The sequence below is a fragment of the Vanessa cardui genome, chromosome 17 (assembly GCF_905220365.1).
Source record: "Vanessa cardui chromosome 17, ilVanCard2.1, whole genome shotgun sequence".
NCBI lineage: Eukaryota > Metazoa > Arthropoda > Insecta > Lepidoptera > Nymphalidae > Vanessa > Vanessa cardui.
In genome coordinates, this window is record NC_061139.1 from 7,891,924 (window position 1) to 7,917,969 (window position 26,046).

The 26,046-nt window shown below is 30.3% G+C and overlaps 3 protein-coding genes across 8 annotated transcripts in view; 1 reads left to right on the forward strand and 2 right to left on the reverse strand.

Moving 5' to 3' along the window:
• LOC124536652 (dual 3',5'-cyclic-AMP and -GMP phosphodiesterase 11-like) overlaps positions 1–11,796 on the reverse strand; it is a 220,519-nt gene extending 208,723 nt beyond the window's left edge. For all 6 annotated transcript variants that reach the window (XM_047113199.1, XM_047113191.1, XM_047113196.1 and 3 more), the window contains exon 1: positions 11,483–11,796. The gene's annotated coding sequence lies outside the window, so the exon portion shown is untranslated. The remainder of the gene's footprint in view (positions 1–11,482) is intronic.
• Positions 11,797–14,364: 2,568 nt separating this feature from the next.
• Positions 14,365–15,591, forward strand: LOC124536817 (protein MIS12 homolog). Its single transcript, XM_047113434.1, has one exon. It carries the CDS (start codon positions 14,464–14,466, stop codon positions 15,082–15,084), a length of 621 nt encoding a protein of 206 aa, XP_046969390.1. The 5' UTR covers positions 14,365–14,463; the 3' UTR covers positions 15,085–15,591.
• A 183-nt stretch (positions 15,592–15,774) lies between these two features.
• The window catches only part of LOC124537013 (probable G-protein coupled receptor CG31760), a 100,892-nt gene continuing 90,620 nt past the window's right edge, over positions 15,775–26,046 (reverse strand). The window contains exons 8-18 of the mRNA XM_047113721.1: positions 25,894–26,026; positions 25,242–25,374; positions 24,781–24,934; positions 22,737–22,846; positions 22,232–22,376; positions 21,809–21,878; positions 21,521–21,659; positions 21,346–21,451; positions 20,837–20,980; positions 20,226–20,387; positions 15,775–19,571 (exon numbers count right to left, since the gene is read on the reverse strand). Coding sequence (XP_046969677.1) covers positions 19,542–19,571; positions 20,226–20,387; positions 20,837–20,980; positions 21,346–21,451; positions 21,521–21,659; positions 21,809–21,878; positions 22,232–22,376; positions 22,737–22,846; positions 24,781–24,934; positions 25,242–25,374; positions 25,894–26,026 — 1,326 coding nt within the window. The 3' untranslated portion in view covers positions 15,775–19,541. The remainder of the gene's footprint in view (positions 19,572–20,225; positions 20,388–20,836; positions 20,981–21,345; positions 21,452–21,520; positions 21,660–21,808; positions 21,879–22,231; positions 22,377–22,736; positions 22,847–24,780; positions 24,935–25,241; positions 25,375–25,893; positions 26,027–26,046) is intronic.

Genomic DNA, 26,046 nt, shown 5'->3' on the forward strand with positions numbered 1-26,046 from the left:
CGTCAATTAAACATGGGGCAGTTAGAATCTCTCTCTGTTCGTTTCTCACTGTGTCTTAAGGCTTAAATTTTAAAGGCCTGATGATGATGATGATGACGCATAAATCGATATGACACGAATTATTTAAGTTTTGCATGATCATTGCAAACATTACAATTAATGAGTTTATGATTGATAGCACACCTTTTAAATGAAACGATCGCCTCCTGGCTATTTCATTTCATTTAAATTGTTTATATTATAATACATGAGACAAAAAAATCCCGCTGAGTTTCTTTCGCCAGTTCTTCTCAGGTCAGGGTATTTTCAATTCTGTTCTTTGTAACTGTTTCAATTGACCATCAGGAAAGTGTAGTACTTCTATATTGAATAAAGCAATTTGAGTTGAGTTTGAGTTTGAACTGGATAATATAAAAACGTTTAATCATAACAAACGTAGAAGAAAATTTTTCGTAAAAATTAAAATGGACTACTAGACATGCTGACATATTAAAATCTGTAGAGATTTCCCGTAAGAGCAAGGTCGTAACAACAACAACAACAGCCTGTAAATTCCCACTGCTGGGCTAAAGGCGTCCTCTCCCTTTGAGGAGAAGTAGTAACGCGCTGTAGAAAATGATGATGAAATATTAGATACATATATTTTTACAATTTCTAATAATCTATAATAATATTATAAACGTGAAAGTATTTCTGTCCGTCTGATGCTCTTTCACTGTCATACCACTTTGATGAACCGAATTTGATGAAATTTGGTATGAAGAAAATTTGAACTCCTAGGAAGGACTTTTTTTTTGCCTAACTCATGACAACCAAAACCCGAAACGCGAATGAAACCGCGGCCAATAAGTCGCCCAATTATATATAATCTTGGTAGTGGTGCGTTTTTCTCTGATTACATTTTATTATGTATTAGAAAAAACTTTCAAGATAGACATAAACTATATAGTATATAATATATAAATCACAATAATTTAACATTAAAATAAACATGTCAAATATAAAAAACCAATAACTCGTTTATTGATATTTCCTTTGGGATTTTTATTACCATACTTGGTCTACGTATCGCCAATCAATGTCTTATATTATTGACATTTTTATTTTCAATAAGGTACTTAATAATATAAAAATTTATAATACTCTGCATCAGTTAATCTCGCATTTACGAATATTGTATCAGCACTACATATTATAAAACAAAGTCCCCCGGACGCGTCTGTCTTTCTTTGCGTTCGCGATAAACTCCAAAACTACTGAACGGATTTTCATGCGATTTTTACTAACAGACAATATGATTCCTAATAAAGGTTTAGTTTATGTATATAATTTATTATAATATATAAGAAAAAAAGATAAAAATATTGCCAGGGAAGACCACTAGTACGAAATATAAAATATATTCCATCGGAATTAAAAACAATGTATCTTATAATTCTATAAATGTCAAGTCTCATCTTTATTAGCAATTAATTGCGAGCGAATTTCAACTAATGGGCGACCACGAGTATATTTGAATAAACGCAAGACAAAAAAACAGACGTCGAACACGTGGCAAGATTTATTAGCGAAGTTCGGCGGATATAGCGTTAAGCGCGAATTTGAATGAATTATAATATTTTTGTATATCATTATCGTATAAAATATCATAAAATGTTTGCTATGCAAAATCGGGGCGAGTGCCTAACTAGTTATGCATAATAATGAGATATATCACCTTTGAATCGTATTTTCTATAAAGAACGTGCGTGCTATGCGGAAGTATTTCTAACGCTAAACGAAGACGATGTAAACGTTCTCTGAGATAAAATATCTTGAATGAGACTAGCACAAGCTGGATTCAGTAGTAGATAAGGTGTAACGTCAGTACATGATACTTATAGCATCCTAACTAGCGAAGCCGCAAACGGCTTCAAAGTAAAAACCGGATCGAAATTGATTCAGGCCGAACATAGAGAGACCCTATATACATAGGTTTTGTTATATAGGTATAGTCGATCATATTTTACTTCTTAGGTTTTAACAAAGGGTAATATACTATTCTAAAAGCTAGTCCCTAACTTATTTATTTTCAAAATGTAGTCCTCTATTTGTGTGGGATACTAACATCTACATTTGAAACGTTACCAACCCGAACTTATCAATCCATTAAAATCCTTTAGTGCTCATTAATTGATTAAGTAATTGTTTCTTACCACAGCTTAGCCAGCGTGTAATTGAAGTACAAGAGCAGGTGATAATATCTATGTGATAAGAGTAAACCGTCAAATACCGTTAAACTATCCCTATTCCAAATTTAATCAAAATTCGTTCAGTCATTTTTATTTTGTTTCAGTAACAAACATCGAAAAAAATCACATTTGTAACATCGAATGAAAGGTTATTCAATTAATTTGATCGATTAATGTATAATTTAGCTATTAAACATAGACTTTAAAAATTACAACTATTGATTATGTTATACAAGAAAATCACCTGTTTTCTAGACTAACGAGTGTTATTTGAATAACAATGATAACTCATGTGATAGGTAAATATTTTTAAAATAATTTCCGTCGGGAAATTGTCTCTTTGATTAAATATATAATTATCGTATTATTATTCCATTCAATTAGATGACCTTATATGTCATACAATGTTCATTTTGTTTACACATTGTGTAAACACAATCAGTACAATCAATGTGAGTGTAATTAAAATCTAAGAACGCGAATAGGCACGTGAGTTCAGATTTTCTTACGTAAGCGTCTTATATCGCAAACAATTTCCTTATTAACAATTAAATTTATTATTATTACAAAAACAACTGCTTACTATTTAGCTTATACTTACGTTTTTTAGACGAGTCTAATCTATTAGTGAATATTTTTGTGCTTTATTTTTTTTAACTGACGAACTTCCTCTGATAAATTTGATTTTCCAGAAGGACAGGAAGGACCACTCCAAATGCTGTGTTTACTATATTGAGACTCGGTGTTTATTTTTCAATAAACCATCTAATACTTCTTATATTCCTATATATAATATTCTTACAATATTCTAAAGCTTTAATAGCTCGGGGCAAAATATTCTTTATTTTATTTGTTTCTTTCCCAGCACGAACTTAGCGCCTAATGATAAAAAATTGCCTGTTAGTACTAGGTAGTGTATAAAAACGGAAATGCTTTTGCATACAATTTATTATTGCTATTACACGAGTATGTATATACATATATATACGAAATGCATTTTAGTATTAGTACGAAACCTCCAAATTATGCAATTTGATATATGATAAAGATTATTATTAGATATCCGGTTTGTTGTCGATTTTTCTCGATATAATCGATGTATATATTTAATTTAATCTTGTTAATTGACAATTCAAGAAGGATTACATAAGTGTTCATGAATAAAGTTTATTTTTAAATTACTAATGTATGTCATGCCGCTGTCTCTTACAACGCAATGTCTATATGAGCAATATTACCATTACGTGTGAAGTCAAAATAATTTCAAAATTACTTTTTTTGAAAGTAACATTTTTGGTATGAAACAAACTTATGTATGTCTTGGGAGTAAGACACGTGCCGTGACGGGAAACGGCTTGGCGATCCATAATAGCTCCCTCACAGCCGTCGCTCTGTACTCGCGTGTGCAGGGCGCGCAATACTAAAATAATACGACAAATCTATTTGTTTTACTAACGTAAATATAGTATCAAGTAGACATTCATTTTATTCAAGTTGCACTATTTATTTGTTGGTTATGTCAAATCCTACAAGCAGAGTCGGATTTATAAAGGTCTGGAGGCCCCGGGGCCACAAAGCAGTTAAGGCCCTAGACAAACAGAAGCTTGAACACCCTAATAATTATATTATTATGAATTAATTAGTTTTTTTTATTTCAATCGGTAAGTCATGATTTGTTTCGTATTTATATCGGTAACTTTTAAAATATTAAATAGTAACATTATTATAATTTGACTTTATCTCAGTATTTGTTAACTTGCTGAAAACTGCAGTTGCCCCGGTTGCCGTCCCCTAAATACGGCCCTGCTTACAAGCAGAACAGAATCCTCTTATCCTACGGAACTGAAATTGAAATTACACGTTCGTTCAATTCCGAAGAAAATGAGGAACTCCAGATAAAGAAATTCCTCTATAGATAAAATCATTCGAAGCAAATTATTGTATAGTAGTGACCCGCCCCGGCTTGGCACGGGTGCAATGCTGATACTAAAAACACTATAGATTCTTTTCGTGTTTCTTGCCTAGATATTATCCATGTATTATAAATAAAAATCTTTCTCTTGAATCACGTTATCTATAAAAAAAACCGCATCAAAATCTGTTGCGAAATTTGAAAAATCTAAGCATACATAGGGACAGACAGCAGTAAGCGACTTTGTTTTATACTATGCAATGATTTGCAATAATCTTAAAAGTCAATATTCTAAAAAAATAATAAAAAATAGATTATTTTATTAAATTGAATATCACTATTTATAATTTGTAAAACTAATCGAATAATTAATGTGAACTTTAGTGTACTGAGGTTAATTTATACACAGAAGTAATTGCTTTATGAATGTCTTGGGCACATTCATAATTTATTTACACTATGTAACTCAAGGATTTTGATAAAAGATCCAGTTTATACACGGCATTCCTTCAACAAGACATTTTTATGTTTATATATTATGTTTCATCTACATACCAAATTAGGAGTAAATGTTATTTTTTTTATGAATAAATATTCTCCAGCAGCGCTTTATTAATTTATTTTTTTTACATATTTTATAAAGGTGATTATAATGTTCTTTTTTGTATCGTTAAATTATTGACTTAATGATGCCGTGTTTATTAGGAGCACGCGTTCAAATACATACATATATATTGCTTATTTAGATATAACTAGCCGCCTATTGGTGGAAAACAGATCGTAATTTATTACTAATAGAATGATATTAATGTAACTTGACACTCAGAAGGATAAGCTTACATAATGTTTTTTTAAACATTAATTTGTGAGTTGTTTAAAAAATACGAAAACTAGGAAAAAATATGCTTAACTAAGCATAGACTACTTTTTGTATAACTAGACAAAACCCAGTCTATGTTACAGTGAAACGAATTATAAGCATAATGGAAACAGAGAGCGCCTATGTAGGCATACAACCCTGTACTATGATATCTGCGCAGTTGACTAGTCCGTTAAGGTGTAAATATGCAGACAATGATGTAGAATCTATTATTGGTTGGTTTTTTCTGAGCCTATTACAAGTTTTTTATTTAAATTGGAATTTTAAAATTCCAATTCAATCAATACAAAGGTATACTTCCGATTATTTTCACAGATGTTTTTTAATATTGTTTAACAATTTATTAACGCAAATCGCGTCGCTCCTCTGTCAACGTTGCGTTCTTAAATCGCAAATACAGGGAACAGTGTGCGAGGGTTTCGCGCGGCATACTTCTCGGTAACGACCAATTGAGCAAGCTTATATCAACGTTTATCTTATTAATTGTAGCAATCGAAATTCATTCATGAAATAGAAAATAAAGTGTTCAAGGATCTGCCCACATATATCCAAGTGCTGGACTTTATATCTTTGTTAGATTTACTCTAATTTCGTGACATATTCCACCATGCTAATCTAATACGAGTTCGTGTTGGACATGGGCATGGCATTTAATATGATTTTCACGGGACGCGTGCAAGTTTCTACAATATGTAGAAATTTCATACTAATCGAATTGAACCGTTAACACAAGTTAGACGAATTGATAATGCAGTTCATCTGAGTTTGAACCAGCAATCTTCCATTAGGGTTCTCGTGTTCCAAGCTCTAGTCCATTTCATTTCTCAATTAAAAGTATGTCACATAAATAGCAAACCAAAAGATATGGTTTAATAGCGACCCAACGTTTATTACTGTAATAACAGTAATGATGCAGAAGTGTCTTAAGCAACAAAACTCATTTTATTATCTTTGCAAGGCGAAGTCAGTCATTTACGAGCTATTTGGGATACTGTTATAGCATATGACTCCCATTCAGTACTCAATTTTTGGAGAATTAAATCTTATTGAACATAAAAAAATAAATACGATTTTTATCTATCTATCCATTATTTTACCGATTAATAGGAATAATTAGTATAGCTGTGTTCCGATTTGAAGGGTTTTTGAGTGGCACCTTATCATTATAGGTACTGGGGAGTTAACTTCTTATTTCCCAGGTTTGATGGGGTATTGGCATGGTATTATAAGTAATTATTAATCGATAGCTTCAATGATGAGAACTTACCGTCGGAAGAGGCTTTATAAAATAAATGTATATATGAGTAACGCCATTTTTCCAGTTTATTTACGTCGAGGATAATTGGTACCTATATTATGCTTGCTTCATAAAATATCTTAACGATTACGTTTGATCAATTACTTTATAAAGGAACATAATAAGGTGATCCTTTCTGCGGTAATGGACCGATTAAATATTATAAAAATCAATATAAATAATTATAAGGATCTGGATTATATTTTAAGAAGATATTGCGAATTATAGAGCACAGGTACAAGATTTAATAGTAGTAATTACTGGCAGTTAGTGTGTTTTTTTCTTCAATTTCTCGGTAAAATGAATTTTCATTTTATTGCGTAAAAGAATAATCTAATAGTCTTGTTTCGTTTCTCAAACGGAACGAAATCTGAATCCTATCGAGTCGGCCATCAAACTATTGCTATTTTAAAGGTCATTCCAAAGAATATGTATACTAAATCTTGTATCTATGCATTAGAGGATGCTTTTAAGCTCCTTACGATATTTCAATTTTAGATTATATTTAAATTATAACGTCAACTGGCCTCAAGATAAAATAAGAATTTATGCATTGGCGAGAAAATAAAAAGATAAAATGAGATAAAATTTTAAAAATTAAATCTGGGAATCTGGATTCTCTATTTATTATAAATTCTTTATTTACAGATATTATATACTGACTCGTATGATGCAGTTTGGTGCAGCTGATTCTCAACAGCCGGTGATCGTGAAGGAGAAATGAAATAAGGTTGAGGTTTTATTTAACTTCACCTGTTAGTTATGTATGTGTGGGTCAATTATGCAACTAAATTTTAAACCAGTTTCATCCAACCAATTGACCTGATATTTTTTTCACACGGTTGCAGTGATAATACAATAGTGTACATTTTAATTCGTTTAAGGACATGAATTAATGGATATATTTAAATATTATTTAATTTATTAAACTCTGCATTCCACTCAAATTCAACCTCGAATATTCTCTTCGCGCTTAAAGTAGTTTCTCTTTAAAATCATAAACTTAAATGTCATTTACAAATATTCATACGTAATTTACATTATAATACGTAATAGACAAAGCCGGCGCCACTATTGGTCCGGCTTAGCTAGAAATATACCTAAAGTATATTCAATAAAATAAAAAAATAACATTAAACACATACAAATAAAAAGATAAAATGTCGAATTAAATTGTTATACAACAATATCCAAATTTAAAATTAACTCAAAAAAAAATCGCACAGGATAGAATAGAATGGAAAAAAGTTTATTTAAGAATTGCTTCATTAAATAATTGAGAGAAAGTTATTATTAGAACTTTTTTGGTTATTGTACACACCGTTATTTCCTACCTATTACTCTTAAGGCAGTTCCAATTGGTTACGATTTTGAATTACTCGGTAATAAATTGATATAATTTACCTACATAGAGTAAGCAATAATTCTCTAAAATTGAGTTCAGAAATTTAAGGCGATATTCAAGAAACATCGATATTAAAGTATATTTGGAGTTTATATAGAGCGTAAATTTATCTGTCGGTCGCACAGATTAACATCATAACAGTCACTAATCCGCTTGATCGGTAACTAATAATAAATAAAATAATGCATAATGAAATAATAATAATCGCTTTATTAATAAACATACTCAGCTGAAAGTTTTAAAAACAATTTAATAACATGACAATACGCGAGTCATATTACGGACTTTGGCGGTGATGTAATTTCAAGTACAAAGTTATCTAATAATGTTAGTCCGTGAACGTAAAACGTAAAGTAGGTATTGCGTATTATTAGTGCTAATCAGTGAAATAACCTGATTGCGGTGATAACGTTATCGTACGAAAACAACGATAATGAATAAGAAAACTAAATGATATCTCTACGTATAAACAAATGTACAATACGTCGTGTCTTGAGTGAAACAGCGCACAATATTATTGATGACGTATACCAACAAAGTCACCCTCTGGAAATGATTGTAATGGAAATTAAATAAAAAAAATGTTTTTTAAAAGCATATACTATGTATGGACGTTACTTTAATGTCGCGTGATCATAACAAATTCTGATATGAGAACCGAACTACCTTTAATTGACTTGTAATATTTTTATTTTTACGACATTTCTATGTGGTGGTAGGCGGGCGCGCCAAATGAGCCACCTGATGCTATATGTTCACCGTAAGATTAAACCATTCTTTTCAATGCGCCATTATTTTTGGAAATAATATGTGCGATATGTGTAGTTACTCTGATTGTACTATAGTACTGAGTGGAAATAATAATAATAATGAAATAATTAACAATATTTTTTTATGAAACTTACGGTAAAAGACAGTGTCATTGACCCATCTGATATTAAGTGGTAATATTACGGCAACACTTTGTAGTGATGTTTGCAGCTACAAGTTCGAAGTTATACTAGTATGAATACGAAGTTCTGACACCATAATATATAAAATTTGTTTCCACGTTTATCAAATAGAAAGCTGATAACATGGGCAGAACAAATCGCTAGTAAAGTTGTTGATAATGAAACGATCTTCTATTTACTTTACTTATTAAACACAGCAGAATGTTTATAGACATATGACCTGTTTCTCATTTACTTAAATTTAGTACTACATAATATTATGTTAATTAATTATGAATGGTGTAGGACAATCGGAATCGCATATTGCGTCACTAGATCATTGCCAAGAGCTTACATGTATAATAGGCCTTTAGGCGAGGACATACACATAATATAACAAACACACGGATTATGACAAGAGACAGGCTGCCAAATTTTCAAGCGTTATGAAACACGAGACCTATTTACATACAGTATCCTTGTTTATACTAATATCATCTTACATTAGCCTGGTTTCATTATAGGCTAGAATTTTATGTATTATACACAGATTTTTATTTATCTATGGCTTCGATTTTAATGTAGAGCTAATTTCTTAAGACCAATAAAAAGCAGTACGAACGGAACCAAATATATTTTACATATTATATTCAACAGCCTCGTTAGTGTCGTGTATGGGACAAAGAACTTTAGTTCAAATTACAAATCGATTCAACAAATAGTTATTAGGTTTTTGTTCAAGAATTCAGGCACAGTCCTAAGTTTGGAAGTTATCAGTAAATACACTCCAGGGTCTAACGGCCAGGGTTTTGCATTTTGACTATCTCTGGTCTGGTCGTATTTCCATCCTATCCTCTATATCCTATCAGATTATAATAGTGAAAATAGAGTGTACCTTAAGTACACACACACACACTGTCCTTATGCACACACATGTACAACTATAAAGGTCTCCAGCGCGGTTGACTATTCGCAACCGGATCTCAAGATAACGTAATAGGTATACTGTATTTATTTGTGTACTGGACGCAAATAAAAAAATCGAAAAAAAAAGAAAGTGAAATTTGTTTGTTCTGCTTACTCACTTCAATGTCTTAACCGATTATCGTAAAATTTAGCACACCGATAGTTTGCAACGTGAGACGGATGGAACCTTTATCAAACAAGTAGTACGAAATGTGCATAAATTACGCGGCCACGTGTTGGATATTTCACATGTTAATACTCTTTTATAAAATTAATCAATCACACTATCCATTGTGCTCACTAATTAAAATTATCGACGATGGTTTTATGATCTAGTAAAAGTATCTTCATTCTAACTCCATGGTCTAGCTTCATAAAACCAAAATCAAGAGACGAACTTTACTTCTGTGAGAACTAAAGAAACTTTTGGATTATGAAATTATCCAACCAGAAAAAGTTATTATAATTCCCAAAAAAAAAAAAAATATAACCTAAAGATCATTAAAGTGCTCTACATTTTTATGCCAAAAAAAATATTATATATTGTAGAAAAATAGTATATAAATTATTATCTACTTAGGTACCTAAACACTTACGACATTTTGTATATTATTATGGGTAGCAAAATTGCGGTGTATTGTCACAATGAATAAAATAAATATAGTACCGTAAGAACAACGAAAATAGGTCGCAACCACAGCTGATGTAAGTTCCGTAAATAAAGATCACTGACACAATGGTTATAATAAGTTTAGATATACTCAACAAAATTTACATGAGTACAAAAACAACGTTTATTTCAAATTAATTTGTTTTATAAATTTAATAATATGACTGTAAAAGATTGCTTTCCAAATACTTGAAAAATAATAAGGGACCTATTATAACTACAGCTGTACCTGCAGTGGCAGTTGGAAGCATTGGAGGAAGACCACTGGCTGCCGTTTTGTTGAGCGAATGAAAATGGAACAAAAACATCGTAAATTCAAGTTCAAGATGAATGAATAATACCACTTTATACGGGCGAAGCTCAATCTACAGGTAACAAATACGATGGCAGTCGACGAATGAACGAATTTGTTCTTATTACGATTGTTTTAAGCCTAAGCTGCGACAAGACGCAAATAAAACATAATTTGTTGTAATAAAATTTACCTGTGTTAAAAATCTGTAAAAAAATATATAGAAATGAGTACAAACATTGATTTAAATTATAAAATAATAATATGGTATATGTTTCATATGGTATACTTATAAGTCATAATTGTTGTCAACATTAAAAATCCTGGTCGTAATTAAACACGATCATACAGGTTTTTTTTATATAAATTAAATACATATTTAAAAAACACGATTATTAATAAGCAGTCGACCACGCGTTTTTTAAACTATATTGCCTTTATATGTACTATTAAATTGCTTATACATTAAAAATCTGTATAAAGTACAGATATCTGTAAAATCAAATAAAGATTTCCTTGCGTTTTAAATTTTATGTCAAGATTAATATTCGTATCATAACTTTATATAATTTAAAACGTACCCCACTCATTATTTATCTTTAACGATAAAAAAATATTAACACATTGAAAGAATTCATTGAATGATCAGTTTGTTGTGATTTTATAGCATGAAATTAAAAGTTATCCCTAAAACGTGCCTGTATTAACAGCATTCTTATATTCCTTAAACAACGTCAATAAATGTAAATTAGATTTGATAATAAAAATAAAATTTTAGAAGTACTTAAATCATGTTTTATTATACATAATACAGCAGGCTTTATCTCGACATGACCACTATTATCAGCAAAGTGATTAGTTCTCTACGTATTATTTATTATGAGATAAAAAACATACCTCACAGTTAGTCACAGCAACAAGTTCACGGCCGAAACTCACACAAACTTAGGCACAAAATCAAACAATGCTAACTTTGTAAACACTATTCACACACACGCGGTCGCAAACCAAATCCCGTTCCGGGAAAAAAATGCTTTGAGTTGAATGAAAACAGTATTTTTCAAAGCCCACTTTGTACAAAATAACAATATCGGTTACATGTAATACTTGCAAGTGAAAGTTTTCACGATAACGACACAATAACAAAGAGGTTATGTTATTGTTGATGTAAACGAGAGCGTCAACACTGTACGAACTCCACTTTATTACTAAACGAACGATCTGAATTCTGAAGTGAATTGCGGCCTGCGAAACGGTTTCGAACGAAAATGACGTTCTTCGTCGTGTCTCATTCGCGCGCTATGCCGCGCGTTGTCGTAAAGATAGAGTTTTGTTATAAAATTGCAGTGTTATTTTATTTCTATTTCTTAGTACATATATTATTTAAAGAGAGCATTGTTTATGAATTCTCAAAACTGTTAAGAAATAATTAAAATCAACAATTTATAAGACTTTTTGGAAATACTACATATACATAATCAATATTTCTCTTTCTATTCCAATTTCAAGACCATTGAACGAAATCATTCTTTGTTAACTATGTAGATCAATGAGGTAATCTATCCCTAAACGAAAAAACCATCGAAAGGTCCAATAATATTATAAAGACATAAAAATGAAACCTATTATGCATAGGAACTATGCAATTATAATTTGAACTCCGAATTTAATAACAGTATTTAAACTGAGTTAGGTACTTTCGAAATAGATAAATATTTATAGACACCTCATATTTATCATAATATTATGTACATAACATATTATACTCATGATAATTATTATTAATTATTACAAATATAAATACTTAACTTTTATTTACTATTTATTGCAAATATTTTACTTTAAATAACATTTGTAATATTATCTACTGAACTCACAACTGTAAATGTAAAATCTAAGAACTAACATGACCTTCATAATTGATACCAGCGCCAATAGTAGTAAATTTAGAATTTAGTGTGTGAGAAATTGAAATTTATGATGTTTTACTAAATTAATTATAAATAAAAAAAAAATGAAACGATGTAATTTATTTTAGGAAAAATTTAATTTTTAGATAACTTTTTTAAAAATTAAAAGTGTCATTCCGTACATATACATTTTAATAAAATCCAAAACATATGATGATAAAAATAAACACTTCTAATCTTTTTTATTTATAGACAAAAGCGTAGTCATAAATTTTATAGAGTTGTATTATGTACTTCAGTACTTTTATCTTTTGTAAGTAGGTAATCCAATTTTTAAATTATTACCACTCTACGAATGACCTACAATCTAGTTTTTAGAATAAAAAAATAATCAATCAATATTATTATTATAAAGTAAGGATAATATATGTAATATATTGATTTATCATCAACATCCATTTTGTTCACTGCTGTAGGTCCACGCTTGTGGACCTACAGCAGGTTTTGATAATAACCAATAATTTTGAATCAGCCTAGCTCTAAGTATTGTTGTAAACGTTTTTCATTCGTCAATTAATTATATTATATTTTTATTAATATTTGTTGTTTCAATACGGTTAATGTTGTTTATTAATGTATTAAATTCGTAAACATTTAAATAAAATTAAAAATAGCTACTAGACTTTTATTTTCTAAACGAATTATAATATTAATTATTGGGAAATTCATACAATCCACTGAATATTTTCAGAGGACATAATCTTATATAAATAAAAAAAGTGATACTAAAGAGAAAGTAATAAAGAACTTTAAATAAATTTTAATTGTCAGGATATGGTTAAAATAAAAGTTATAATACTTAAAAAATTAAGTTATAACTGTATGTTAAATGATACATTAATGTCTTTTTGCCGAAAATCATCCTCATCGGAGTCAATACATCAAACCTTTTTTCTTTTCTTTGTATATTAACATTAAGCAACTTATATTTATCTAAAAAGCAGGATTGTCGATGAACCTATGTATTTTTTTCTGTTATAAAGATTTCACTCTTTTGATTCTAAGCAATTCATCAAGCTTTTTAAAGCCCCTTCATTTCTTTCCTTCTCCATTTTATTATTTATTGTTATTTTTACCGCAAATGTAAATTTACCGCAATATAATTATTATAACCGCTTTTACAATAAATAATGTGATTAGGAAATTCTATATTATTTTATTATTATGACCTAAAGTTACCATAAAAAATAGCAAATACACATAGTGTCGACAACTCCGACATCCAGCTGATTAAACATTTCAGGAGCTGATTAAAATGAAATAGTATTGTTTTAATAATCATTTCAACGATAATTAAATTTATTATCATTTTGAAATTATAAGATTTTGTAATAAATAAACAGAAAATGTATCACCTCTCGTAAAATACTTCACAACCACTATTATTCTAATCGAATACCGGTATTTAACCCGTAAAAACGTTTATTCGAATAAATAAATTAAAAAATTGTATCTTCTTATCAAGTATTTTCTCATAAATTTTTTATAAATTATTTGACTCCACATATATTAAGTTCAATATGCACAAAAACTATAAGTGTTGCTACCTAATGAAGGTAACTTTCATAAAAAATAAGTGTAATAACAAGTTTTTGTCGGTACGTAATTCACTGTTTTCATATTATTTATTAATAAAAAATATTATTATAGATAGGTTTTTACTCGATTTTAATCAATCTGCATTCACAATCGAAAACATTATTGACTAGTAGTACAACACTCGTCGCTCACAATAACCAATGAGAGCTAGAGCTAGAGCTATATTTCCTTGACGTTTGACATTTGACAACTGTGTATAAAGCGGTTAGGAGACGCTATCGCTGACAGTTGACACACTGTTGTTTTGTTTTAAATTTTACCGGACTTTCGCACGAAAGATTGTAATTATAAAGTAATTGTTTATTTAAAATGATTAAAACAACACCTTGGACTGGTGGTATCGATGAGGAGTATGAAACGCAACATTTTGGTTTCGGAGCCCAAAGGCTTAAAATATCTGTACGCCAAATGGTCGAACAAAAAATACAAACTGGTGTTAAAGATATGGAATCATATCTTCAAGAATCACTGGATTTGAATGATAAAGACAAAATGACACTAACTCATTCATGTGATAAACTTATTCGCCTGTATTGTGAGAGGGCTGGACCATCTCTGAGTATAATCGATGAAGAAATTGAACGGATAGTTAAAATACCTCATAATGTGTTGTTGCCTGAAGATGAAGTACAATTAGAGGAGATATCTGATGAAGACTATGAAAAGTTGCGTGAAGAGGTCGTATCTTTAAGAAGAAGAGTCGAAAGAGGTGCTTTAATGGAAGCATTATTGACTGCTGAAGAAGAGGAACTGTCATCAGTCGAAAAGGTATGCGAAATAGCTAAAAAGGACATGGAAGTATTAGATTTGTTACAGAAGAATTTAGAAAGTAGTGACAGTGTGAAATCTATTCAAAGTGAAGTCCAGTTCCTTTGTGCAAGTGTACCTTTTATAAATAAAAATGAACAACTTGATATATTTGATGAATAGCATAATATAACAATACACCGCAAATAACCCGCATGTCATAAATCTCACTAAGTCGGACAAATTACTATAAGTTTATTTGGTCTAAATGCTGTAGGTCCTTCCGAATAGCACAATTTGTAAAATTCACTGTTAATTAACTGTATCTTTTAATAAATTCCAAGTGACTTCGCTAAGGTCATTATTAAAAAGAAAGGATATTGTTGTCTACTACTATTATGCCTTAAAAATTAATTTGAGCTTATAATCTCGATGGTCCCGATCAATCTCCATTGTGTCTTCTCCATCGCACTTGACATTGGCGAAATAATCTGTTCCTTTTTGGCACAATAAAAGCCACAAAAAATAAATAAATAGGATATTGTTATGAATGTCACAAACAGCTTGTTAGTGGTCAGCATTAAGATAAAATCATTAACGGTACAAATTGCAGTGTCATTTAATAAAATTAACATTATAGAAATATATGTAGATAAAGTATTTTTTAATGTAGATAATTTATTATGCACAGTAATCTGTAATAATAATGTAGTGTATTTAAAATTGAATTGTTGTAAAATATTATGTGCGTAACATTGCTTTAAATATATCTTAATTGAAATAATAATAAACATGTCAAGTAAACATTTTAATTATATTTTATTCAGAACTAGAGATCTTATGTACAAATAAAATCTTTGTTTAGTTAATTTAATGTAAGGGCTATTAAAAAAACTATATATATAAACAGTTAGTCTTTTAATGTAAAAACACAACTTACAGAATATTTTTTCTATAAACTAAATCCATACAGACATTTTTACTGCTACGTAAGTTAATAACATTACATAGTTATTTGAGTATGCATTCAACAAGAATTATGAAATAAAATGTAATCAAAATTATAGCACAATGAGTGTTTGAGTATACACAGACATTTAGATAATTGAAACTAGTTTTCGTTTTACATAGTACATACATGCAAGTTTTGACAAATTTGATACCAAAATATTATAACTTTTTTTTTTTAATTTCTCTCTTATAGAAAAGGTAAAAGTGCATTGTGTTTAATTTTGGTATGAACTTTTATTATGAGTAATGTATTTGCAGGTAATTTTAAGTAGATATGAGGAATAAAGATTGGTTCAGAAAATTATCTCTCAAAACTTCTTTTATTTCTTATTCTAACTTAATTTATGGCTATAATTGGTTCATACATGGTAATTGGCACATGTGTTAATAAATTTAAGTACGGAAACTGTAAATTTTGAATTTATCATCATAACATTTTTAATAAAATGTATTAGTTTTACAGACACAGCTATTTTAACACAAAACAAATTTTGATGTCAAATTACATAACTTAATTAAAAATTAATTAGCCTTAGATGTGCACTAATAATAATAGACGACTCAGAAAAAAAATATTCATGCCACCTATACAAACATTAGCTTATTAAATTCTCTACATTAAATTGTGCCAGCATGGAACCTTGATGAATTTAGAAACTTTTTGGAACTGAGTCCTTGTAAATCAAGTAAGGAAAAGTGTTACGCTGTCTGTTTTAAGTAGGGACTATATCTGTCATGTTTCATGTATGTGTGTGTATTTCTCCTCATTTGATTATTTTCTAATGTTGTCAATTTATTTCCTTGTGTTTGTTATTTAATATAGAGAAAGTGACTTAGTTCCAATTGGGTTTACCACAACAAATCACTTTTATTTGTATGTATGTACTTGTTTTTAAAGAACTTAACACTGCATATTTACCTTTAAACACCTACTTAAGAACTATTCATCATTACTTGATATCACATTGAGGCTTAACTACCAACACATCTATATTTAATATTTATGAGCTTGGCTTAGCCAAAATGCTAAGATTCTCTAAACATTTATAACAATAAAACACTTGGATCTCAAAATTATCAATATACTTGTTAAATCTACACTTTACTATTGATTCTTATGTAAGTTTTTCGCATTACTGATTGATTCATTTAATTATAGGAATTAAATTGAAATAAAAATGGAAATAATATTTAAATAACCAAAACAAATATAAGCAAACTAGTTAATTACAGTTATCACTATTTGAGTAAGACTAACAACATTTTTTATACATATATTATTTATATAGAATGTTACAAATAATTTTAATTAAAAAAATAGGAATTTAACACTGATAAATATTCGTTTTTAAAATCTATTTTAAACTTTATTGATTGACTTTATAATTTGAACTACACTGGAAATTTTATGTTCTAACATCTAATTATACAATAAGATGTAAAAATTCAAATATTAAATAACCATAGCAAGTACAATGATTAAAAAATATAACACGTTGATATATTCATTAATAAAGAAATAACATAAATTAACAATGTGACATGTATATCACATTTAAAAAAGTATTTAAAAAATATCTATATCACAGACAAATAAATAAAAACATTTAATTCTATGTCCTATGTACAACTTTAGAATTCATGCTTAGTGACATATTATTAAATATGTATATTTACAAATGTTTTGAGATAATTCTATTCAATCTTAAATAATATTAAACAGGTCCTATATAATGTCTCTATGATTGGAAATAAATAATAGTTTTTAGTATATCAGGTAAAGATATCATGTCAATTTATTTAGTATTTAAATTATTAAATTTTAAAAATTTAAAACGTAACATTTTTTTTTTAATTTTATTGTCTGTTCTATGATGAACACGTGTCCAACATTTTTACATATCTAATGATACATAAAAATACAAATTTTATAACATAAACTATATAATATATATATATAAAATGCAACATCTCATGGACTTACTTGCGATGTACTAGTATAATACACCTACTTTTGCAGGAATACAGTTTGAGTAATAACATAGCTGCCAATTTATAAAATATTATGCAACGTGCAACGCCAATACGACCAAAATTTAGGTTAGTAAAAATGTCATTAGTACATCGAAAAGTGCACGACCCATATCGTTCTTTAATCGAAAAACAATCGAATTACAAATTATCGACATAATTACCCAAAAATACAATGTAAAAAAATAAGTCCTGGTATTTATTTATTATTATTATACAGCATTGAGTAAAATAGATATTCGCGAAACTGCAATGAACAAAAAGCTACCTATTAGTTTTGGCAAAAAAAGAATTAGTAATTTTTCAAAAGTTCGATTTTCATGTTTCACAATGATCGTCAGGTAAAGTTTTTCGACGATTGATGTTTTTAAACGTTTCTGGCCCATTAAATAAAGTAGTACACAATTGATCTCCATTAAAATAATTATTTGAACATTAGTACGACAAATAAAAACACAATGTTGCCGAAACAAGGCGTTTTTTTTTCCTTTGTAAAGCACGGATGATTCGCAGTCGTGTTTTATATTATATATTTTTCAATTATTAAAGTAGGAATAACTATTTGCGTAAGTAAGCTTTCCTTTTTGAATTTGTTTGAATTTCATTGTATTTCTTATTATTCTATTGTGGAAAATAGTAACCCTTAAAATCTTAATAAAGAGAAAAGCACATTCAAAATGAATTGTAAAAAAAAATATAATTAAAAACACGTAAACGTAATAAGTAAGTATATCTAAGTAGAATAGCTTCATAATTTAAAATTATTCGCTTTTTGCCTATAATGCTTAATACTTATCCTTATAATTACAATAAAAACATTTTAAATATCTTACATATATTTTAAAACTTGGCATTGTTATAAAGAAAAATTGAAGTTACATAAGTCCGTTTGATATGGTGGTACTCTCTCAGATCTATAAATAATTTATTTCATTTTAAAATTATTTGATGTATTTATAAAATAAATTATTGATTTCGTTTTAGTTTTATTTATAACTTTGATTATATGATCAACAAGATAGAATTTTATGTATATTCTTATAAAGTTGACAGTAGATGAAGTCTACTAATAGCAGCAATCATTTACGGATGATTAATTTAATGTCATTCATGAGTGGGTAAATAATGATTTATTTTACAAAAATGTGCTTAACGCTTAAAACAACAAAAAAATCTACTTTTTTAAAATGTATATCTTGAGTGTTAACGTTGCGTTACTAATTGTGGACATTTACTTACAATTAACAAATTAGCAACTTTCAAATTATATTTTTTATATAAAGCACTGGTGACTAGATAGAATTCTTATTTTGTCTTTGGAAACTCATTTAAAAATATTTTATCATTAATATAATACAATGGATTACCAGAGTTTCCATAACATTGAATAAACAGTCAAAGATGAGACCAAAGCGGCATCTCTTGTCTAAACAGTTAAATTCGTGAAGCAACAATCCCGAAGCAAACAACTACTTAAGATTTTGACATAAAGCGTGGTTGTGTCAGACGAAGGCGGGCGGGCGCTCGTCGACGGCGGTGACCACGCGCCTGCCCGCCGGTCCGGGCCAGTACCAGTCGCTGTCGCTCAACGCCACCAGTCACACGGGCCCTGACCACTCTGTATTTTCCTACAAACAAAAAAAATCCTATGTATGTAAAGACTAAAAAAAAGTCTGAAGCAAGAAGTGATGATACATCTTTTGAATTCTGAATGGCTGCTGTAGCTCTGAGATTCGGAGGAGTTTTATAAGTGTATTTACTATTGTAAGTTTTTTCCACCTTTCAAATGTAGAAATAGTTACGTAGTTAACTCATTGGGCTTGCCGACGAGTCTATGGAAGCGTTATCCAATCGTTTTCTGTTATTCAGAGCGTGCATTGGTCCTCTAAGTAAGTCTGGTATGTTTCCTCTACCACTATAATAACAATGGACTCGAGGGTTTTAAGGTTTTTGAAAACAAGACGATGTGAAAGATTTAATGAGAAGAATACTATGGACATACGCAGTACTATTCTCACATTTCATTTTCAACATTAAGCCAAACCTTTCATAACAAAGTGGCCATAAACATCTACGTTCTTTGCTCACTAAGGAAATAGCATACTAATAATTTTAAACCAAAAGTGATTATTATCTGATATGGTATAGTGAAAAAGAGTTTAGAATTCAAATTGTGTAACTGAATATTTTAAAACCGAGATGGTCTAAAATAAGTTTGCAAACCAAATCCCATCCAAACTACTTTTATTATAGAGTACCTCAGATATTACAAAACGTTATACTTGTGAAATGTTAACAGTCTTTGCATGCATTGGACTCTGTGGTACATTGGCAGCGTTTGTTGTAAAATAACCGCCAGGCCGCGGCCGCAAATGCCGGTTGTGCATTTCCATCTGAACGATCTTCATGAACTCAATCTGCGCGGCTAGCTTCTGTACTTCCTCCTGAAATTTTACCATAGTAATATTTAAAAACTGAAATTAAAAAAAAATATATTTATAAATGTTTATATAGGTATTAACCTTTAAATGTCTTTTAAATATAACATTCAATATTTTTGACTTAAAAATATGTTTTCAATTATGAAATTCCTAGATTTATTTTTAAAATTTTAAGACAAATCTTCATGATACGCAAAATTACTGTGAAAAAGTACCGTTGGATTATGAGAGTTGAATGTCGGAATCAGAGGAGCACTAGGATCAGCAGAAACAAGTTTAATTATATATGTACATTTTTAAATTGGTACATTTTATGTATTCTTCTTCAGTCAATGAAAGTAGTATCTATTAGATTTTATTATCTGAAGAACAAAATCAATAAAAATGTGCTCGAATAAGTCGCAATTTCAATCTGTACTAAGGTGCGGTCTTAATAAAGCTGATTTTCAAACCTTGAGTTCCTCGTTCTCTTGGAAAAGGTCCGGCGGTTCATCCGGTACGAGACCAATTCCATTAAGGGATGAGGAAGCGGGCACGCCTCGAGCACGTGCCCTGCTGTCCCATGTATCACCGGTACCGCGTACCACACGTAGCACCTAGAATCATATATTATTTCGCTATTACACTTCGATGTAAGAGACATGGCTAAAAACTCGCCCGATTGGAATTTAGTTTATGACAAAAATGCGTCAATAGCTTGTATGCAATGTTTTATCTCCCACGTTACCCTCTCAAAAGGTACTCGTATATACATATATCATAAATGTGAAATAACGAAAATTAATGAGTAAACAAAATGTGGTATTTTATCGGTAGTAGCAAATCTCTCTTTGCCATCTATTGTAGTGATTTACACCACTATTGCTTCTAAGAGTGAGTGATGTATATAGGTAGACAGTCTATGGGCTAAGAAGACTAGTTGTGACTAAAATATAAATATAAGACGACTTCAGATCCTTACCTTGGGCAGAAAAACTAGCAACACCGTCGTTGAAGTAGATAATTGTGTTCTTATAAAACCTAGCAAATATTTAATATCAGGACCAGCCCGCGGGAGAATCAGCAAGCTGAAAGAATAATGCGATATAAGTTATAGACTTATACCTTCTTAAAAACTATTGAATTTAAGTACTTACTGGAAGGCAATCATGAGAGAATTGACAGTAAATATGTTGTAAATGGCGATGGAAATAAGTCTCGCTTCGTTGTAGAGACTTTCGGCGTGTCTTACGCGATAACACACTCGAACGCCCCAAAGCAGGAACAGAATTTCTCCTACAATTAAATTTAAAGATGAATGTATTTGAATGTTATTGTTGCTGTTTTTATTTTAAATAATTGGTTTATTTTGGTCATACATTTAGCCGACACTGTATATATATGTATGTACATATATATATGATCAAAAAATTATAATTCATTACCTATGGCTAAACTGTGGTCCCACCAATTGTATGTACATTGTTTGAACTTCAGTCCTCTGTTGTCTGTAATCTGTAAATATTCGATTTTTTTGTAAAAGTAATTTCTTAAGTATATTTGAATGTATATTTAGCTTTAATAGAAAAAAATAAATAAAAATTGAAAAACATCACATACATCACTCTGATCCCAATGTGGTGTGTTAGTGTTATGGAAAATCAAAAGTAACGACGGTACCCCAAACACCCAGACTCAAGACAACATAGAAAAGTAATGAACTTTTACTTCCTCGATTCGGCCGGGATTCGAACCTCGGACACGGGACTTCGTAGTGGCGTATCCAAGAAAACCGGTGTACACACTACTCAACTATGGAGGTCATCGAAATGATGTCTTTGTTTTGACTTGTATAGAATGTAACTTACAACTTCAGCGTCAGGAGGCGCGGAGAGTGTCCAAGTCCCAAGATACACCAGCATAATGAGTAAGATCGGAGCCATCCATTGTAACAGCTGTTTGTCTGTTAATTTCAGCTTGTGTGCGGATTTAACTCTGTACGTTAGTGATACTCTGAAATGCCACACAATAAAAGCTTATTTACAAACTTAACAATAGAACAATCTATTTCGTTAACATATTCCGAAGGGATTTTGACACAATTATATTATGTCCTATCTTAGCTCCACTATTTACGAATGTTGTTATAAATATTAGCTGCTAAAATTTATATAATCTTAATATACAAATCATAATATACAAATATGTATGTTAATACATAGAACTGTGTACCTACTACGTACCGATATCAATTGGTTTGTTAGTGGCACATAATCAATGTATAAGTAGTATCAACTAAAGACAATGTTGACGCATTTTATAAACAAGCTTAATATACAATAACATATATGAAAACGTCACTCAGATATTTACCTCCAAGTTTTCATAAGCAGAGCAGTGTACGTAATACAGAAGCCCATGTGTCGGGTCCATTTCGTTGCGATGCAAGAATATCGGTCCAAAACCGGGAAAATTGCAGCCATCTACAACATGACGTTTTATTGACCTTAGTTTTGCATTAATAAATCTATACTAATAAAATTGAATTGGAATGGTGTCTGTTTTTGTAATATTAAAATAACTAAACGCATATGTACGTATATATACCAAAATAACAGTTTGTACAATTGCGTGTGTCTGTCTGATTGTTCAAGTTAATATCTGGAACCGCGGAACCGATTTAGATGGCACTTTTAATATATGTAATGTATGGATGCCACTTTTAATGTATGTAATAAATATATGTTATAAGAATGAAGGCACAATGTTTTTGCGTAATCTGAACAAAAAAATCTGCGTACCATAACTTTTTTGTTCTAGCTAGTAACTCAACAAGAATACAGAACAAATAGTGCGGTTTGATGATTTCATTGATCATGAATTAAATTACGTGTAGCTCATCTGACCTATTTTTAGTAATTTCAACCTATTTTATAAATGCAAAATTAGATTTTTTGTTCGTTTGTTTGTATCACTTTTACGTATTTACTCCTCAAACAATAATTTCGACATTTTCAATGTAGTAATTAGATCAGATACCCCTAACCTCACAATTGGGCAAAACCGCGGGCGAAAATTACTTTAAAATGTCGTGAAAGTCTATGTTTAATGTATGCAGTATCAGTCAAAGAATTCAAACCAAAGTTCTAAACTAATTTAGAATTTTGTCCTAGTTTTGTTTGATGTAGTTCTCTTTAATTTGTACCTTACGTAGTTCTAGATTTAAAAACTAATTCACTGAACCAACCAATTGGATTCCTGCTAATTACTTTAGTTTTAACTAAGTAAAACTTTAGTGTGGAATCGTTTATATCTAATATTTGGTCTGACAACCTAATACTGCTACTCACTAAGAAAGGAATTTTGGAAATTCTACCCCTAAGGGGATGATATAGGGGTTAAACGTTAGTATGGTAGTCCGCCATTTTTTAAGTTAGAAACATGAAATTTTATTTTTGGAATACTGGTCAAAAATAAGTCGACACCTATATCAGTGTTTTTAGATATTCTGTCCCTAAAAGGGTGAAATAAGGGTTGAAAGTTTGTACGGTAGTCCGTAATTTTTTTAAGTTAGAGAAATGAAACTTTAAATTGGGGAAACTGATTATAAATTAGTCGAAACCCATTACAGCGTTTTTGGATATTCTGTCCTTGAAGGGGTGAAATAAGGATTTGAAGTTTGTATGGTCGTGCGTAATTTTTTTAAGTTAGAGATATGTAATTTTAGTTTTGGGATACTGATTGAAAATAAGTCGATACCTATTTCAGTGTTTCTGGGTATTCCAGCCCTAAAGGGTGAAATAGGGGTTGCCATTTCGTATATATGTTAGTCTGGAATTCCGCCATTATTTAAGTCAGGACTATGAAAGTTTATTTTTGGGATAATGATTAGAAATGAGTAGATTTGTATTTTAATTTTCTGGATATTTTGGCCCGAGGGGTAAAATAAGGGTTTCGTATATAGGTTAAGCTGAAACATGAAACTATAGTTTGGGAAACTGGTTAGAAATGATAAGAGCCGAGAGGGCCCAGTGGTTAGAACACGTGGATCTTAATCAATCCCAGGTAAGCAGCACTGAATATTCATGTGCTTAATTTGTGTTTACAATTCATCTCGAGCTCGGCAGTGAACGAAATCATCATAAGGAAACCTGCATGTATCTAATTTCATAGAATTCTGCGACACGTGTATTCCACCAACCCGGATTGGAATAGCGTGGTGGAATATGTTCCAAACCTTCTCCTCAAAGGCCGGGGAGACCTTAGCTCAACAAAAAATATCAGGTATGATATTTTTTACGGTTTAATAAAACTCGAGGAAGTTGCATATTTCAGTTCTGAGAGTATTTTTACCAGTTGAGACTAAGCGATCCTATTGGCAGATATGGGATAAATAAGGTATTTTTTAAAAACTTACCTCCATATACATGATGGCACAACCTAGAAGTGTTATAGAGAGAAAAACGGGACTGGCCACACGGAACACCTTCACACGTCTATGGTGACGCGTATATATGGTAAGTAAGACCGTCATTACCGCGCAGCTCACCGATATCACTAATAGCGATATCCTGGAAAAATGTTAATGCAGATTCACTTACGAGTACATGGGTTTCAGATTTTATTTTAATCAGGTATATCTATAAATGATGTTTATCAAATTTAAATTTTATTAAAAAGGTCTTTAATTTTGATCTAGAAGTGGGTAGGTACATGAAATATTACAAGTGCCTCTGGGCACGCCCAAAATAATACAAATGTGAGTCACCTCTGGGTGACTTTGTGCAATAGGTCTTATTTGTATTCTATATTGAAATTTATTAAGGTTTATCAAATTTAGAATGTTATTAGAATTTAAAAGGAAATCTTTATATATACCGAAATGGCCAGTTATATGTGGCAAGACATGGCTCGGGTCCCTTGCATGTCTCACATCCTGGCTGGCATTGGAGACAATCGTAGGGTTCACTCCAATTTTCTAAGCTGCTCTCTTCGTATTCTTGATAAGCAACTGAGGACAAAGTTAAGAAGTAAGGAAACATTTTTTAGGGCTATTTATATATTACTTTATTTTAAAATCATTCTACGAGGGTCAATAAATAATTTATCAACCTTTAAACACAGTAAGTAGGTTTATGTTTGTACGCAATGTAGTAAATTTTTAATATCATACATGTATGTAATGAGAATATTTATCTAAATACTTTAGTTGGAAGGAAAGGCGGACTAGTGATTTGAAGCATATTTTAGTCTAATCTGAAATATATAAAGGCAATAAACAACAGCTACAAAAATTAAGATAATATTCAAATAAGTGACACACAAAAACATATAAACAATATTATATAATGTTATTACATTATATAAATTAATCTGCGGCGAAAGAATTAGAAAAATTCCACTAGTAAGTAGTCTCAAAAGAAAATAATGCATATCATAAAATAAATCGTATCTACTTCTTCTCAGGAAATCAGCGTTCCGTTCCTTTTTTTAAAATCGGAGCATAGAATAATTGAGAAAAATGTCTTACTTTCCACTAATGATCCGTTGAATCCATCCGGATGGTGCATCGAATAGAATCCTGGTCGACATCTACAAATGTAGGATCCACGCGCCCAGCCGCTGTACCGAACACTTATTTCTCTATTTGGTTTGTATTCACACTAAAAACAAAAAAATGTCT